This window comes from Sander lucioperca, chromosome 19 (genome assembly GCF_008315115.2).
Source record: "Sander lucioperca isolate FBNREF2018 chromosome 19, SLUC_FBN_1.2, whole genome shotgun sequence".
NCBI lineage: Eukaryota > Metazoa > Chordata > Actinopteri > Perciformes > Percidae > Sander > Sander lucioperca.
The window spans coordinates 21,610,664-21,628,413 of record NC_050191.1 but is presented as its reverse complement, the minus strand read 5'-3'; the positions used below and the strand labels follow the sequence as shown (position 1 = coordinate 21,628,413).

Here is a 17,750-nt window from a genome sequence, read left to right as displayed (position 1 = left end):
TTAATACCAGTTTTCAGACTGCCAAATCTACACACGTTCTCTCTGAAAAGTGCCGCTTCTTAGCCGGATTACGTCTCGCCATGTCGTAAATTGTAGGGGCGTTTCCAGCCGCTGCATTTATCAATGTACGACCATTCTTACGCTTTGATTGGTGTGATACGAACGTTTAATGAATCACACGTGAAGCCTGTCATAAGAGGATTTCTGCGCTCATATCTGCGTTGGTTTCTACGTTAGGTTGATAAATGAGGGCCAATGTGCTTACTCATACAAAAACAAACAATAAAACAAACAATATATACACACTATAAACAGATACAATATAGACAGGTTGAGGCAGTAGTGCAATGAAGAGTGCAAAGTGTGCAGGAGTAATTTTTTTGGATAAATTATTATTATTTTAATTATGGAGCAAAGGATGCTGGAATAAATACGTATTATGTTATAATAGAAGTATTATATTACAATATGAACAGTATGAACAGCTCTGAAATAGAGAATGATGAATAAATAATAAGTGGGACCAGTAAACAGGTGCTGATTTGACCCGTTCTCACTCCCGCTTGGTCAGTGGCTGCACGTGGGACTGCTGGGATTGTCGCGAGTAATGAAAATGCGATAGGGGGCCCCGGCTGTCAATCAATATCTTCCAGTTACACGGGCCCCTGATTGGTCCGGGCCCGTAAGCACCGCTTAACCTGCTTACCGATCAGCCCGGTCTCAGGGCAGTTTGTGTAAATGTCACCTTATTTTTAATCTATTGATACGTGTTCACGGGGACGTTTTTCTCGTTTTTTACGTGGTGGCCAGCACGAAAATGTGAAGTAATGTATTTCAATGGGAAGCATATTTCGTGGTCACAGCACGAAAATGGTAGGGAGTAGTATAATCCCTAATAATAGTATAATAATATCCTGGCATATGGGGCGTCCTTTTCGGCCATCTCCCGGCTGTGAGGCGTCCTTTCCCCGTAGGGTATTTCGTGCTGGCCACCACGTAAAAAATGAGAAAAACGTCCCCGTGAACACGTATCAATAGATTAAAAATAACGTGACATTTTACACAAACTGCCGTGAGACTGGGTTGCACCGATGGTTACGCGTCTGGCTACTTCAGCCTCTACTCTAGAACTGACATCAGGGATCACTGTCGCAAAGTGATGCAACTCACATCTGCACTCGACTCACATCGGGTAGTGACACACCCCTGGTATAGGACACTAAAAATGGCTTCTATTGGAGTCTGCTTAGGAAGTGAAGTAACATGACATAAAGTTGATTTAACGGTAACCTAAGGCATAGATTCAATCATAATCAAGTTATTGAGCTGGAACTGTAGCTTTTTGTAAGGTAATGTCCATTTTTTGGAAATTCTGTTCTATCTTTTATTGTTTTAAACTAATACGGATCATGGTGTCAATGTGATGTGGTGAAATCATGAACTACTATATTAATGTAATACTACTGTATTAGTTTTTTACTTCAGAGTACTGCTTTACTACACACTGATAATTCTATCACCAGTTGCAGTAGACTTTAGAGCCGCAATGATTAATCGATTAACCGATTAGCTGTCAACTGTTACTTTGTAAATGAATCGCCAACTATTTTAAAAATCGAGTAACCAGATAAAGTCATTTTTATAGAGATAATTAGAATTAGAATTTCTCTGATTGCAACTTCTTAAATGTGATTATTTTTCTAGTTTCTTCACTCCTCTGTGACAGGAAACTGAACATCTTTGAGTTGTGGACAAAACAAGACATTTGAGGACGCCATCTTGGGCTTTGGGAAACACTGATCAACATTGTTTTACCATTTCATAGAGCAAACAACTAATCAAATAATGAATAAATCTAGATAATAATTAACAGATAATCGGCAATGAAAATAATCGTTAGTTGCAGCCTTACAGCATGACGCACAGGTCTCTTTAAGAGACAATATTAGACAATAATACAGTGATATAATCTCAGCTTCTATATATGTAATGTTAAAGAGTCCAAAATGTTAATAACAATTGGTACTATTGACACTTTTGTCTAAAATAGTTCTGGCAAAGTTGTACTTTTGTATTTCCATAAAAAAAGAGTCCATTACATTACTTCAAGCTCAAGCACTTAACAGTTACCACTCATGTCTTCCTATAATATAAGCAAGCTGTAAGTTTACATCAAGACCACTTAGCAAAGTGTGACCTGGAAAGGCTGCTGCTCTGTCCAGGGTTCTGAAATGTCTTTGGGCGCGTTATCATGTTGTTAGATTCCCGGTCTGACAGAAATAGCTCTTCTGTTGTCCCTGCGATCCTGAATAATGTATCTCGAAGCGTCCTTCCGTTGTGACATTTGCTCACATCGTCCCCGGGTAACCGCGGAACAGGAGCTTGAATCCCTCATCAGAGCCCGAAAAGGTCAAGTCATATTGATCTCACTATGCAAACGCGCTCTATATTGTCAGAATCAAACCTCCAAAGTTGGGTTGGGGGTCGAACATTTTTAAGACCTGGACTCATTATCTGATTCGGCCTTTTATTTTTTTATTTATTTATTTTTTTACGAACTGGGGGAAATTGGATTGTAAATTGGATTAGAAATTTGGCAGATCTGACTAAATACACTTCGCATATAGTGATGAATGGACAGAGGCTGTAAGTTCATCCATGTTTGTGGTCAATCCGCGGTGCGTAAAACGCGCGCGCAGGGGTGGAGACTTTTCTTTGGAGAGGCAGGACATGAGAGCACAACAGGACGCCTCTCAGCATCCACAGGTTGCCGCGCGGCTCTCTCCTCCTCTCTGAGCATCTTAGCAACCCAGACCTTAAGAGATGAAGTAATGAGTCGTCAGAGGACGCCCTTTGGATTAACGGTTTAGACTTGGACTGCACATAAAAGCTCGTGAGCAAAAACAACCATGCCAAATCCACAGCCTTGGGAGAACTCGACCATAACCTGCCTGAACAACAATTTTCTTGTATTGCGCAGGACTTTTCTGTCGTAAAAAAAAAATATCTTGTCAACGTTTCTTTCGCCCGAGGACTGTGCGGTTTTTTTTTTGTATTCGAGGCTAACCATGCCACGGGTCCCTCGCTGCAGCTGCACAACGGTGACAATAGCAGCAACATAATGGCATGTAGGAGCGGCTGCTGCTGCGGCTCCGGTCCCATAAACGAGGATAACGCGAGGTTTCTGTTGCTGGCGTTGTTCATCGTCATTTATCTCCTCTGTGGGGCCGCAGTCTTCTCCGCGCTGGAGCAGCCGAAGGAGCGCGAAGCCAATGAGCGCTGGGCGCAGAGGTTCGAGCAGTTCAGCCAGAAGTACAACCTGAGTAAGAAAGACCTGAATAACTTCCTCAGGAACTACGAGGAGGCGAACGTGGCGGGCATCCGCGTGGACACAATCAGACCTCGATGGGACTTCACCGGCGCTTTTTACTTCGTGGGAACTGTGGTGTCAACCATTGGTGAGATGGAGAGAAAACAGGCATTTTAAAAGCGTCAAATGCGATTTTCTCCGTCAAGCGCCATCATCTTTTTCTTCTTCTTTTCTGTAAAATCCACAATTTATTATCTCTTCGAGACCATCATCAGTTATGAACTTGTGTGTGTGTGTATGCGTGTGTTCATTTGCATGTTATTACAACTTAATCACTCACTGTAACAAATGTCTTTGTCTTGCATAGTTTTCCTTCTTTTGCAACCAAACAAAGTTTCCCATATCAAGGTTATTAATTACTCACTTTCCATGAGCCAAAAATGAAATACCCTCTGACTGTATTTTGTACTGGAGGGATGTTAGAAGCCAGGTTGTGTTTAATCAAACTTGAGGGTGGTTTATGTTTGACTGGTAGTTTGATTGGTGAGCCATGTAGTGAGCCAGAATACACATTACCACATCGTATATTTTCATGTAGGCCTACTGAATGTTTATTTTGAAGGTTAGGGCTGACCTCGACTAAAGAAATCCTTAGTCGACTAACACTCATCTGATTTATTCGATTAATCGATTAGTTGATTCACTCGACAGATCTGTGCGCTTTGAGTGGTCGTTAAGACTAAAAGCGCAATGTAAATGCGATCCATTTACCATCATTACATTACATTTTCTGTAAAACGGAGCTTTTCCACAAAGAGTCATCCAACAGCACCCCTTTAAATCTTGTGTTTACCAGAAATTTGCTCATAAGTTTCTTGGATATTCAGATTCAGAAAAGGTTATTGTCTGTCATGGCAGAAAATCGTCTTAGATGTGGCTCAACATACAGTACAGTGCAAAAACAAACTCGGACAGTAAACATACAATGACTTACACAGGATTGAAAATGACCATAAATGTGTGCAAAGTGGCAAATGCATTCATTCAGCATGCAAAAGCATACAAAAAGACCAAAACGACCGATTAGTTGACTAATCAACTAAGATAAGATAAGATAAGATAGATAAGAGATCCAATTCAAGTTGTTTTTAAAGTGTCATCGGCAGTTCAACATGTCTTACGCATGTCTAATCACTGGATTTAGTAGGTTCAACCAGACTTAGTCTATATCCACGACGTTCCACTTCCGGGTTTGCTCCGTTGATGCCAGAAATTACGCTGGATTTCCGCCGCCCATGACGATTGTGATTGGTTTAAAGAAATGCCAATAAACCAGAGCACGTTTTTCTCCTATCCAGGAATGTTGTGTGGACTAGCCAGACCCTCCTCCGCAGCGCTGTGGAGGAAGGTCTGGCAATGCCAGACTAAACCAAACTAGACTGAAAAAAAATCAATTTCATGTTTGCATCAGAGCAAGATTTCTCCTTGGCAACCATTTTTCCATTTCAGCACTGGCTGTGTCTGTGACCGTCTGGGAGCACCAGAGGCATCGGTGTCAGTAGATTGGTGTGAGCTGATTCATATGGTTGACAGTTTGACATCTCTCAATTGTTTTCTCGATTAATCGATTAGTTGTTTGGTCTACAAAATGTCAGAAAATTGTGAAAAATGTCAATCAGTGTTTTCTAAAGAACTCAAATGTCTTGTTTTGTCCACCACTCAAGTACTTTGTACATTCACTTCATTGTCACAGAGGAGTGAAGAAACCAGAAAATATTCACATTTAAGAAGCTGGAATCAGAGAACTTTTACTTTTTTTTCATAAAGAATTACTCAAACCAATTAATCGATTATCCAAGTAGTTGGCGATTCATTTAATTGTTGACAACTTATTGATTAATCGATTAATCCTTGCAGCTACTTTAACAAACACATTGTGATTGATGGTGGCCTAAAAGGAGAGGTGATCGCAATATTGATCCCGTGATTCTCCTGTGATTCCTAAAGCCACTGACAATTTCCCGAAGAAATTGTTCTCCTCTGCTCTACTAGCTGCTCTTCTGCATGTTCCCGAGACCTCATCAAGTAGCATTCAAGCAGCCTTTTAAGAGAAGAGTCAGTGACATGAAAAAAAGGAACGCAGACAGCTTCACAGTGCTTTGACATATGGCTCCACAATCATTGATTACAAAGACTACAAGGTCCTTCTGCAGAGATGGTGTATGCTGTAACATCCCACTTGTTACAGCATGAATCCAGTCAGCAATCAGACAGATGTTCTATTATTGAATTTACGCCAACTCTCATCAGTTTTGAGCGATCACTCTTTATGCTCTTCAGCTTCTTTTTTTATCTAACACTTTCATATATTCGTTTTTGGAGTACATATATACAGCAGTTTAAGGGAGAGCCCCTCATAGGCAGAGGACTGTGTGCATCAGAGCTTGGATGAACCCATTGAACTGTACAAGTGAGCATTACAGCTTTTATGTATGCATGGTCAGAACATATGCACATAAGTCCTTGTTCCGCTGACGTAGATACTTGAGCAAATAGCAAAAGAAAGTTGTATTTTTAGGTGGTGATGATATATATATTATTAATGATATGCATACATTGCATATATTGGTTTACTTTTTAAAATGTATTTAAAGCAGTTTGATGAATTGGGAAATGTTGTGAAGTTGGAGGAGGTATTTTGGGTGACCCTGCTTTTGGAAGTAAAAGTGATCCACAGTTGGAGCACTGAATCATCAGTAGAAAAGATTAACAACTGTGTTAGAAAATAAATGGTTCTTTGATAGATAAATAAAAATAAAGTGGAAGGTACATGTCTGTATACATAAAAGTAAACTATGCCTCCCAAGGTGCATTTCAGCAAGGAAAATTCAATCGATTCAGACCCTCAAACATGCAAAACACAATCTGAGCAGTTTACTTTTGTATGTGTGTTTTTTCACAAATTCAAAAACAATTCACTACGCAAATTATGTAGCCTGACGTCGTTATACTCAGATTCTAGTCAGAATCTGAGTCTGATACTGCTCCATTGGGCTGTGATTATGGGGCGTGTTTAAACCGAACCAGGAAAGAAAATGCCTCTGCACTCAATTGGATAGACCTACAACCAATCAGAGCAAGAGTTGTAAACAAATTCAACCCAAGCGCTCTTTGGTGACGTGGTTGATTACGTTACTGTTCATCATCTGTCCATCATTGTATAAAGCCCGCCCTGACAATTTGATTGGTCCAAACAGCTCTGGTTCGAGCATAGTTGCTCCACAACGGATCAAGTCCAGACCGAACTTCCCGACCTCAAATGTTGTGGGCGGGGCTAAGTTCGGTTGGCATCCAGGCTACAAATTATGCAACACTGACGATATCTTTTGAAAGAAAAATTTAAAGGGGAAAATTACAGAACAGGTCAGCTCTTCCCACTCCAGCTTCAAGACTCTTGAAAGGGAGAAATTGCCTTAGAATCAAAAATAAATATTTTTCCTCTCACGTGCAAGGCTATTTATCAATCTAGATTGTTTTGCTGTGAGTTGCCCAGTGTTGGAGCTATCTGCCGTAGAAATGTCTGCCTTCTCTCCAATATAATGGAACTAGATGGCACTCAGCTTGTGGTGCTCAAAGAGTAAAAAACAAATACATTTGAAAAACTCAACAGCAATTTCTCATTCTAGAAATCATGTTACTTAAGATAATCCACAGAACTGGTTGTGAGCATTTTCATGTAAGAACTATTTTCTTTCAACCGAACTACACCCGTCGACCGTATCACCGCGCAGAAGGAAGCGTATTCATGGATGAGACACATGTGCTTGTGACAACGTGTGATGTAAACATTAATAGATAGAAAGAAAATAGTTCCTATAAGAAACTGCTCACAACTAGGTCTGCCAGCACTTCTAAAACTCACCAATTAACACCTCATATCCAGTATGTTTAATCTGTACCGAAAACCAGGTTGTGGCTTTGCAGGGGCTTATGTGCTAGACTATTTTCTGTGGTGGCGAGGTTTTTTTAACCTTCGAACAGAGCCAACTTAGCTGTTTCCCCATTTCCAGTCTTTGTGCTAAGCTAAGCTAAGCAGCTGCTTTCTCTACCTTCATATTTAACAGACAAATGAGAGCGGTATCTAACTCCCAGTAGGAAAGCTAATAAGCGTACTTTCCCAACTATTGCTTTAAATGTTTTTCTTGAGTGACTGATGTTGAATCATCTGCTTTATGTTTACCTGGCAGTCCTTTCATAAACTTGTCCCTGTTTTGCAGAACCATGCATTATTTATATTCAGCGTGACCCCCTCCCCCCCCCAATCCCATTTGGCTTTATCGTCGTGTTCTCCATCTCAATTAGCGCCTTGGGAACAAATCTGAATGTGGAGACAATCAAATCCTCAGAGTATGTTTTTCATGACATGAGATGCAGAAATGTTTATAGCTTTGTTTCGCTAATGAAAAGGGCTCTTATGTTGTAAGAATTTACAGCAGCTGCAAAAGACGGTGCATGTAACTGTGTAATCGCCAATTACAGTATGTGTTCAAATTTCCAATGTTATGAATGCAACACACTGAAAAGGGAAAACCAATAAGACAGGTAGACAGACGGTGCTTCATTGAGCTTTCAGTGTTAAATGAGGGGAAAAAAACTCGCCGAGATTGGCGCAGTCGATGGAAAGACCTTTGACTCCCATTTAGTTCATCTGTCAGTTCACAACAAACACAACCCACATCTCATTTATAAATACAGTTTAATGGGTTCTTACCTTTACAAATAGAAGATAATGATTACATTGAGATGTGAATAGTGGCCCCAGTGGCTCTTTTACTTGCCAAGTGACTGTAGGGAATACAGTAAAAATGTTAGACAAACCGAGGCGTTGGGACTGATTGCCGTGATGCGCTTGGTCTGAAAACCCCCTCAGCTCTTAAAGTGAGTGAGTGAGTGAGAAAATGATAGAGAGAGGAGAGAGCGTCACCAATGGCAACCCAGAAGATCCAGGCAGTTGTGTGAGTTTAATTTTCCCTTAGAAGAAGAGAACAGTAATAGCTACCTTTGTTAATGAGAGAGACGATGTGAGTTTGGTTTAAAAGGTAAATCAAAGCAGCTGGAGGCTGTCTTTCTGTGTGTGTGTGTGTGTGTGTGTGTGTGTGTGTGTGTGTGTGTGTGTGTGTGTGTGTGTGTGTGTGTGTGTGTGTGTGTGTGTGGTTGTGTGTCAGTGAAATGAAATGGGGAAATTGAGTAAGCCTTTTCAAGGGATGGTAATGCTTTTATGTAATTAATTCTATCCTTTTATTCAGACACACACCTGCGAAGGACAAGTCGTTCAACTACTCTCAATGTTCAATGTTATTTTTTTTATCCTGTACTACTACCACTGTGTTACTGTGTCAATTTCTACTTATTGCACAATGTGTTTGTGTGTATCCCAGGGTTTGGGATGACCACTCCTGCCACCATTGGAGGAAAAGTCTTCCTGATGTTCTACGGCCTGCTCGGCTGCGCAGCCACCATCCTCTTCTTCAACCTCTTTCTGGAGCGTGTCATCACCGTCATCGCCGTCGTCCTCAAGTCCTGTCACCAGCGACGCCATAACAAAGCTGTGCTCGCACCGAATGGCCGGCAGGTCTCTGAGGGAAACAGAGCAGGCGAAGTTGGAGGAAGTGGAGGGGGGAAAGGGGCAGATCTGGCCGGCTGGAAGCCTTCGGTCTACTGTGTCATGCTCATTCTAGGAGCGGCGGCCATCTTGGTGTCCTGCTGCGCCTCGCTCATGTACTCGGCGGCCGAGGGCTGGGGCTACCTGGACTCGCTCTACTTCTGCTTCGTGGCCTTCAGCACCATCGGTTTTGGAGACATGGTGAGCAGCCAGCGGGCCGTCTACGAGGGCCACGCCACGGTTGCGTATCGCCTGGGCAACTTCTTCTTCATCCTCACCGGTGTCTGCTGCATCTACTCCCTCTTCAACATCATCTCCATCGTCATCAAGCAGGTCCTCAACTGGCTGCTGAGGAGGCTGGAGGCCCCCTGCCGCTGCTGTTTCCCCAGGAGGGGACATCACCCGCACCGGCACCCCCGGCGGAACGTGGTGGCCCCGGGCCACCTGCGCGCCCGCAGGGACCCCTCCATCGAGACAGACGCCATCAACGAGAGCGAGACTGACAATGGGCGCAGGATGTCTGGGGAGATGATCTCCATGAGGGACTTCCTGGCAGCCAACAAGGTGAGAGCTTCAGGGCGGGAGCAGCTTGTGTTGCTGACAGCTTGTGTGTTGTTCCACCTGTCTGATGTAGTCACATGTGTTATTATGCACAAGATATTCAGTTATCTCCCAGAATAATTTGGTCAGACTGCTCACATGAGTAGCAGAAAGGCCTTTTGGCGTTTTTCCATTACATGGTACCTGCTCGACTCTACTCTTGGCCGCGGTGCCCCGTCCTCCATTTTCCATTGAAGATTTAGTACCGCCTCATGCCTGAGGCGAGCGTGGCTGGTCGTCATAGCGACGCCGCAGGAAACTGCCGTGACCTAACGCGACACACACACACAACGTCGAAGGTGTGTTTGTTTTTGACTCTCGGCATGTGGCTGTTGCCACAGCCAGAAGACACATTTTGTTTTTAAAGAAGCTGGAGGCAGCAAAAAAAAAAAACACCACTGGCTAAACTATTTAAAAATGGCAGGTTTGTTCAGGACAGCCTCCCCCCCCCCGTCTGTCGCTAGCAATCATGAAGCAGTGATTAGTGACGATTCTCTCCGACCAATCAGTAGTCTGCAGGTTTTCACATCACCTTTTGGTATCGCCTCAGCTCGCTTGGGACCTCGACGGAGGTGATACTAAATAAAGTATCTGCTGGCAGGTACCAGGGACTTTTTTTCGTAATGGAAAACCAAAAAAGGCGAGTAGAGTCGAGGCGAGTCGAGCAGGTACCCTGTAGTGGAAAAACGCCAATTGAGTCAATCATTTTGTTTCCCTGTAGCTCACTGTGGTCATTAACTCCTTATTCACCCTGCTCTTCGTCATCTCACTCATTATAAGCTGTATTGAATTTGGAATGCTCTATTGCAGCTTTCCTGCACAGTTGTCAATGCAGAAACTCCATATTGTCGCTGTCGGGCAGAAACCTCGTATCTCAATGCTATCGGTCACCCAATGTCTGTAGGTTGTATAAATATTTAAACAGAGACAAGGCGATTGAGTCGGATTTCGTCTGAGATAAAAAAAAAAAAAAAGCTCAATAAAATGTTTTCATGTTAGCCTTTTTTCATTTCCTGAAAAACAACGGTTTTGGACATGCAAGGTTTTCACCCGAGAGAGACGTTATGAACCACAACATATCATATTACGCGGCCATATTGCAGCGGCCCGGGTTCAAATCCGACCTGCGGCCCTTTGCTGCGTGTCACCCTCTCTTTCTCTCCCCCTTTCCTGTCTATCCACTGTCATTATCGAATTAAGGGAAAAGCCTAAAAAAATAATCTTTAAAAAAAAAAACATATACTACGGCCTGTGGGTACTTCCTATTATTGAAACCAATGTTAATTAATTTTAGTTATTTTCTAAATATAATTAAAATATGCAAGCTCAATAATAGTTTAACAAAGGTTATATAGTATGGTTAATATTTTAATAAGGACTTCCTGTAGACACATATCGGTAATTAGAGGTTTGTTTTTGCTGCTGTTTTCTGGCGTATATTCATATTATGTGTAAAATGTATCTGAATACCAATGGCCTGACTTCATTGCTGTCACCCCTTCAACAGCCCTTGAAGCCACTCAGAGGTGTCAATTGTTCATACATTTCCATAACTGCTACCCAAATTTCAGACAACACCAATTAGCAGTGTGACCTGTTGAATGTCAAAACTGTGCTTACTCACCGCAGGATAATTGTAAACTGGAAGGGGAAAAAAAGTGAATTTTCACACCTCATGATGATTCGGCTTAAAAAGCACAAAGGTTTTGACTGAGAAAATTGTGTGAATGGTGTGATGCTGGAAGGCTGTAAACAAACTGCTGTAAAACCATTAGCCCAAAGAGCAACCATTAAGATGTGGAAACGTGTTACTGTAGACTTACTAATACATCCTAGACGACCATCTAACTATAAGGCAAGGAATCTCTGTGTGAGTGTGTGTGTGTGTGTGTGTGTGTGTGTGTGTGTGTGTGTGTCCGTCGCATAATCGCGAGAATGGTTCATCCGATCTACTTCACACTTGGCGGGTGTGTTGCTGGGGATCCAAGGGAGTGCAGTGTCGACTGTAAAGTCGACTGAAATAGCGGTTCTCGAGAACGCTGTAAGCAGCACTTCCGGGGGCCTGTTCCGAACAGGCACACACTCCAAACAGGCACTGCATTAGTACCTTAAAAATGAGTGTGTTATAATCGCAATATAATATATAATCAAATTAGTTTGAGGAATTAAATACATTACTGGTACTTTTTAACTCACCCACCCTGTTAAATGTTTTAAGTAAGTGCTAATTAGCAAATGCATGCTCCTATTAGGCGTCAATCTCCAGTGCTGAAAAATATAGCAAATGCGGAAGTGATAAAAACTGTAGTTCATCGAGTGGCCACTTGAGGCTGGCTCCAAAAGGGAGTTAATCCCCATACACCCACATGTTAAAATGGCAAAATTTAAAGCAGAATTTAACATGTTTACAGCTTGGTACAAAAAACAGTTTTGGGCTCTATAGCTAAGTTCCCCCTTCATGACAACTGTGGGGGCTTAAAGTTGTGCATAATAAAGAGCGGTTCGCTTTGAGTGACAGGTGGCTGCCGTCACAGGACGTGAGCATAGACTGTAGGCTTCATTCAGCCTGCCTCAGCTCTATCCACGCCCCACCTTTTCCCCCATTTTTGGATTCACCAACGCCAGTCACAGCCAAGATGGCAATTGCCGGAGCCACCGGGAGACGCCCACTTTGAGCTTCATTTTGGCTCTTCAGAAACCTTCAGGTGACATCCCGGAGACTACTGTACGTCCATATTTTAAACAGTCTATAGCTAAAATGTTAGCATGCTGACATTAGCACTAAGCTCAAAGCACAGCTGTGGCTCAGTACAGCCTCACAGAGCCATTTGTTGACTCTTGTTTTTCTACAGCATACGCATAATGCTGATTAAAAGATATGACATTTAGAATACTTACAAAACGCCAACACAATGTGGTTGTCCCCGTTTGAAATAAAAGAACAACTTGTCCAAAGTTTGATTCAGCTTCAGAACTGGTTGATAACAGAGCCCTACATGAATAGCATGTGAAATCAGAGAAAGTGGTTTTGTACATATTGTCCTTGTGGAGAGAGGAATAAGAGAACTAAGAGACTAGACATTTCATAGAGCCCAAAAGGGTACTAAAAGAAAACACCCGCCCCAGCAACATCCTGTTCAATCTGCTGCTGTCTGGCAAGCGATACAAAAGTATCCGCTGCTGTACCACTAGAGTAATGAGCAGCTTCTTTCCTTAAGGCTGTGAGACTCCTAAACTCCACCTCATCCTCCACTCTCTTATTTTTCTTCCGTAGCATAAAGGCACTACAATTACATTTTGTTGCGCCACCCGGTGTCGTACAATGACAATAAATGAACCTCAAACCTTGAACCTTGAAGGTGGAATGTTGCTGCTGCACAATGGAACACACTGACCTTTTCATTTTCAATCAGGGACCGCTGAACATTGATCTATTGACTTTAGTGGCAACAGGAATTTGAAATTAGTTATAATCCTTGTGTCGTGTGTTCAGGAAATAATGGACCCAAATGCAGAGAGATCAGGCAGGCAGGCAGGAGGAGATCGAGTAGGATTTATTTTAGCAAAAACAAAAAAAACCACAGCAACAAAAGGAGTCCTCAAGCAGTAGGCAAAAAACATCCAAGGAACAGAAAAACTAGAACAGGGAATCCGGAAGGCAAAACTGAAGACAGCACAGGACACAAACTGACAGGGAAAAGACACAAAACGATCTGACAAGAGACAAGGGAAACACAAGGGCTAAATACACTGGGTAATGAGGTAACGAGGGGCAGGTGACACAGCAGGTGAAACACATTAGGAGAGACAGGGTAATTAACAAAGGCGGGAAAACACAGAAAGTAAAACTAGACATGACAAGACAGAAAACCAGACTATCAAAATAAAACAGGAAACCAGAACAACATACAGGAAACATGAAACAACCTAAACACAGAGACTAGACACACAGAACACAATACATGAATGAACCAAAACATATACAATAAACCAGGAAATAACTGAACAGAAATCTACAGAAAACACAAACACAGGGAACATGAACAAATAAACAATAAAGACAACAGAAATGAACAAATAGGTAACAGAAAAAACCTAAAACCATAACACCTTGAGGCTTAAGTTGGTGTTACACTTTATCTGAATGCAGAGGGGGGGGGGGAGTTGGAACATTGTTGCATTTTTCATTTGGTTTGGTTTGCTTTCACACTGCACTTCGACACTGTAAACACACGTCACACGATCGAGACGGTCGCTTGTTTATTCGACATAATATCCGAAACTCACCGACACTTCTGGTCTCAGAAATAATGGAGCAACACCAAATTTATAACATCTTGGGTTTTCTGGTTCTGCGTTGGTGTTTCTAGTAATTTAGAAGGAGGCGAAAAATGAGCAGCTGACAGACAGCGAGAGAAGGAGAGAGAGAGATGATCAGTGTTGCCTAGTTTGACAGTTTGATCAGAGTTTCGTGGGCCTGGTAAATTCCGCTGGACGGAGAATGTTACAATCAGTAACTACATTCGGTAAATACGTTCAAGCATGACGCTGCTCTATCAGTCATCATCTCACACCCACCCCACATGAGATAAACGGTTGTAATTTGGTCCGGCCAGGGCCTGGCCGGCTGGAAATCTGTCCAACGGGGCGGGGGCCCAGACATATCTGCCAGTGCAAATGAAACATGAGCTTGTCAAATTCGTCTGGTTCCCAGGCTAGATTAGATTAGATTGACTAGATGAAATCTCAGGTGGATCAACAGAGTTATTAAAATTAATTCTGAAGGGAAACATGAATGTCTATAACATATTTTATTGCAATTCATCCAATATTTGTTGAGACATTTCACTAAAAATGAGATCTCAAAGTGGTGCCACAGTAAAAAGTCAAGGGATCACCAAAGTAAATAGGCTCCTTTGCTCACTGGGGCTTTATGTCTGCACACAATATAATGGAAATCCCTCCAAGAGGTGGATCGACAGATCGACACCCCCTAGAGTCATGCTGCTAGCGTGGCTAAAACTACACATAATTGTGTAAAACAGCTCCATCCCGTTTAATTTAACATTGACTAAACATCAGTTGTCTACACATTGCTTTGTAGGGTGAAAAATGAAAGGTGTTGGTGTGTGGGAGAGTAAATATCTGGTTTATGTCAGTCCCACTTATTCAGTATTTGTTGTCTTTATTCATATAAATCAACACACCAAAAGGAACGGATAAAAAAACACCATCTGGTTTCACACCTGTGAAATCAGATGTGCCTGATGCCAACACGTTGTATTAATCCTTGTTTCGTAAGTCTTCACCAGTTGCACGTACCATACGTTCCAAACACAGACAGCAAAAAATGTATTCATTTGTTGATTTCTTGATCTCTTTTTCCTATTATGCAGGTGAATCTGGCTATTATGCAGAAGCAGCTTTCAGAGATGGCCATTGGGCACCCGCGCCAGTCCAGCTCCAATTCACGTCAGAACGGATTCTCAGGAGGGGTGGGCGCCCTTGGCATCATGAATAACCGGCTGGCAGAGACGAGCGTGGACAGATAGGGGAAACAGCGTGAATCCTTTTTTTAAAGGATACAAAAGGCTGAGGGGATAAGTCGAGTACGGACAAATTGACACTGAGTACTGCCTTCCTTAAAAAGAGAACACTTGGTTGGTGTACAAGACAAAATGTATGACTACATAATTCATCTATTCCATCGATCCCCAGCAGCTACCATCTCAGCCCACCTTCCTGTCAAGAACATGGCTGCATAAATGATGCGTGATGGTTTGCTGGAGTCTCACATCTGGACCAAGCTCAGTGTGCCGGAATGTTCCCCTGTGAGGAACTCAGTTTCCATGGTAATAAAAAAAAAACCTGCCTAGAGCCCCTGTATCTAAGCCTTAAAACATGATGCACTACATGCTACTTCACATCTAACCGCAACTTCCACTCATCTACGTAGGCTACTTTACAATACTCAATATGACTCTAACCAAGTCCATACTGTGTCAGGCATAGAAATAGCTTCATTAAAATGGGTGTTTTGTGTCTAACAGTGGTTATTAGGCCTACATTAAGCTGGGTGTCATGTAGCAATGATGAGCCCACTATCAATGGCACTCTATTCACATGATTTGTAACCATATGTTTCACAGCCATATGCCATTCAATAGCCTCCATCCTGGCATTGCTTTCATTCATTATCACGAAGAAATAGAAGACAAAACCCCCCAAAAGACCTCATACCAAACAGACCTATGTCTAGCTGAATGGGAAGTCTTCGGAGTCTGAGATGAAACCGTTTTTTAAGAGACTGCTGTTTTTACTTTGGGGGTTTGCTGCACATTATCCCAGCATGGACGCAGACATGAGGACAAATTTTACACCCTGATGTTGTCCGACAAGCCCTGTAGGTGGTTGGTATTGATATAAATGCAGTGAAACAAGTCGCTCCAGGGATTATTATTTGATTTTAGCTCAGCAGTGTTTATGTTTTCCCTGTAGTCTGGATTCAACGCAAGTGCAGTAAACAAAAAAAGGACAACAGACAGAGATTGATATTAACATTTCCACGGAGTGATTGCCAAGTGGGAGGACAACTTGTGGACAATATATTAAGCTTGATTAAAGGGTAACTATCGTTTTTTTTTCAACCTGGATGTTTTTGTGTCTAAGTGACTGATGGGAACAACAATCTTTAACATTGGTCTAGTATTAAGCCAGATCGCTGCAGTCGGCAGTAGCGAAACAAGCTACAATGTAAGTTAATAGGGCAATTGTCCAGCTTGCATTTACCTTCACAAAACTGTTTTGCCACTGACAGGCTCAGATTAATATTCTAAGTGTCTGACAACATTATGGAAAGGATTTCTAAGGAGGTCGACGTTTCTGTTAAAGAGTAACATCCTTTTTTTAAACATAAAACCATCCGCGAAATTGCATTCCATAAACCCACCAAACTCCATGTAAATAAACAGTAATTTTAGCATCGTAAAATACACTTCCTTCAAAGTCGACAGAAACAAATTTAAACTGTGAAAAGCCGTTTTGGGTCGTCTTTCCACTTTTCCAACCATCACAACTCTAGTTTTGGTTGAAATAAACACATAGTTTACCGATTTACACGTGAAAATATATTGGCTCTATACACGCTAAAAGCACTGTTTTTTTAAATGGAGTCTGGTGGGTTTAGCGCTGCGACTTCAGGTTAAACAGAAAGGTCTCAAAGAGGTTTTAAAGGTCTATCTCTGAATGGATCCTTTCCATAATGTTGTCAGACACTTAGAATATTAATCTGAGCCTGTCAGTGGCAAAACGAGCACTTTTGTGAAGGTAAATACAAACTGGACAATTGTCCTATTAAATTACACTGTAGCTTGTTTCGCTGCTGCAGACTGCAGCGATCTGGCTTAATACTGGACCATTGTTAAAGATTGTTGTTCCCATCAGTCACTTAGACACATAAACATAGGAAAATAGGGTCCATGTAAAAAAAAACAAAAAACGGTAGTTACCCTTTAAGAACGAATATATAGGCATCTTCATTCTCTTTGTAAATGCATCTTAGTGGAAATTACATAGTGAGAATCCTCCAGGCTCCACCTCTGACGTCACCAGCTGAGCTTTGGTATATCTGCATTAGGTGTGTTTGATTTCCAGAGAACAAGAGCAGAGAGACCACCTTCTTTGGTTTTGTCTTGATAAAACGACAGCCTAGCCTATGCATGCAAAGAAAGAATGTGCTGTGTTATTTTTTTGTACAGTGTCAGACTCGGCATGATTTTTTAGCATGATTCCCAATGGTTGTAAGAATACTTTATCTGTGAGTCATCTGCTGCAAAATCTTTTTCAGTTCACAGCACAATCACAAAGAAGGCGTTGAGTTCCAGATGAAACACAGCATTAATAAAGGTTAAAAATATGCAGAGTGAAACACGTTATTTGATTAAAACGAGAACCACATTGTAATTAGATATTTGCTACACCATGTCCAAAAACAGCAATTTCCAATCAGGATTCTATAACAAGGCTCAGCAGACCTTAGTTTAGAGGATTGTGTCTTTTTTCAGCTTTTCCAAAACCAAAAACACAGGCAAAAGTGAAAAGAGTGTAACAAACTGGCTGTTTATCTGCTCTAACGTAAGCTGATACAGTATAATTAGCATAGCCTCACCAACTTACTAA

At 41.9% G+C, this 17,750-nt stretch overlaps 1 protein-coding gene across 1 annotated transcript; it reads left to right on the top strand.

Moving 5' to 3' along the window:
- Positions 1-2,730: 2,730 nt before the first annotated feature.
- On the top strand, positions 2,731-16,588 carry kcnk13b (potassium channel, subfamily K, member 13b). The gene is made up of 3 exons (XM_031288130.2): positions 2,731-3,458; positions 8,749-9,536; positions 14,969-16,588. Exons 1-3 carry the CDS (start codon positions 3,122-3,124, stop codon positions 15,122-15,124), a joined length of 1,281 nt encoding a protein of 426 aa, XP_031143990.1. The 5' UTR covers positions 2,731-3,121; the 3' UTR covers positions 15,125-16,588.
- The last annotated feature ends 1,162 nt before the right edge of the window (positions 16,589-17,750 follow it).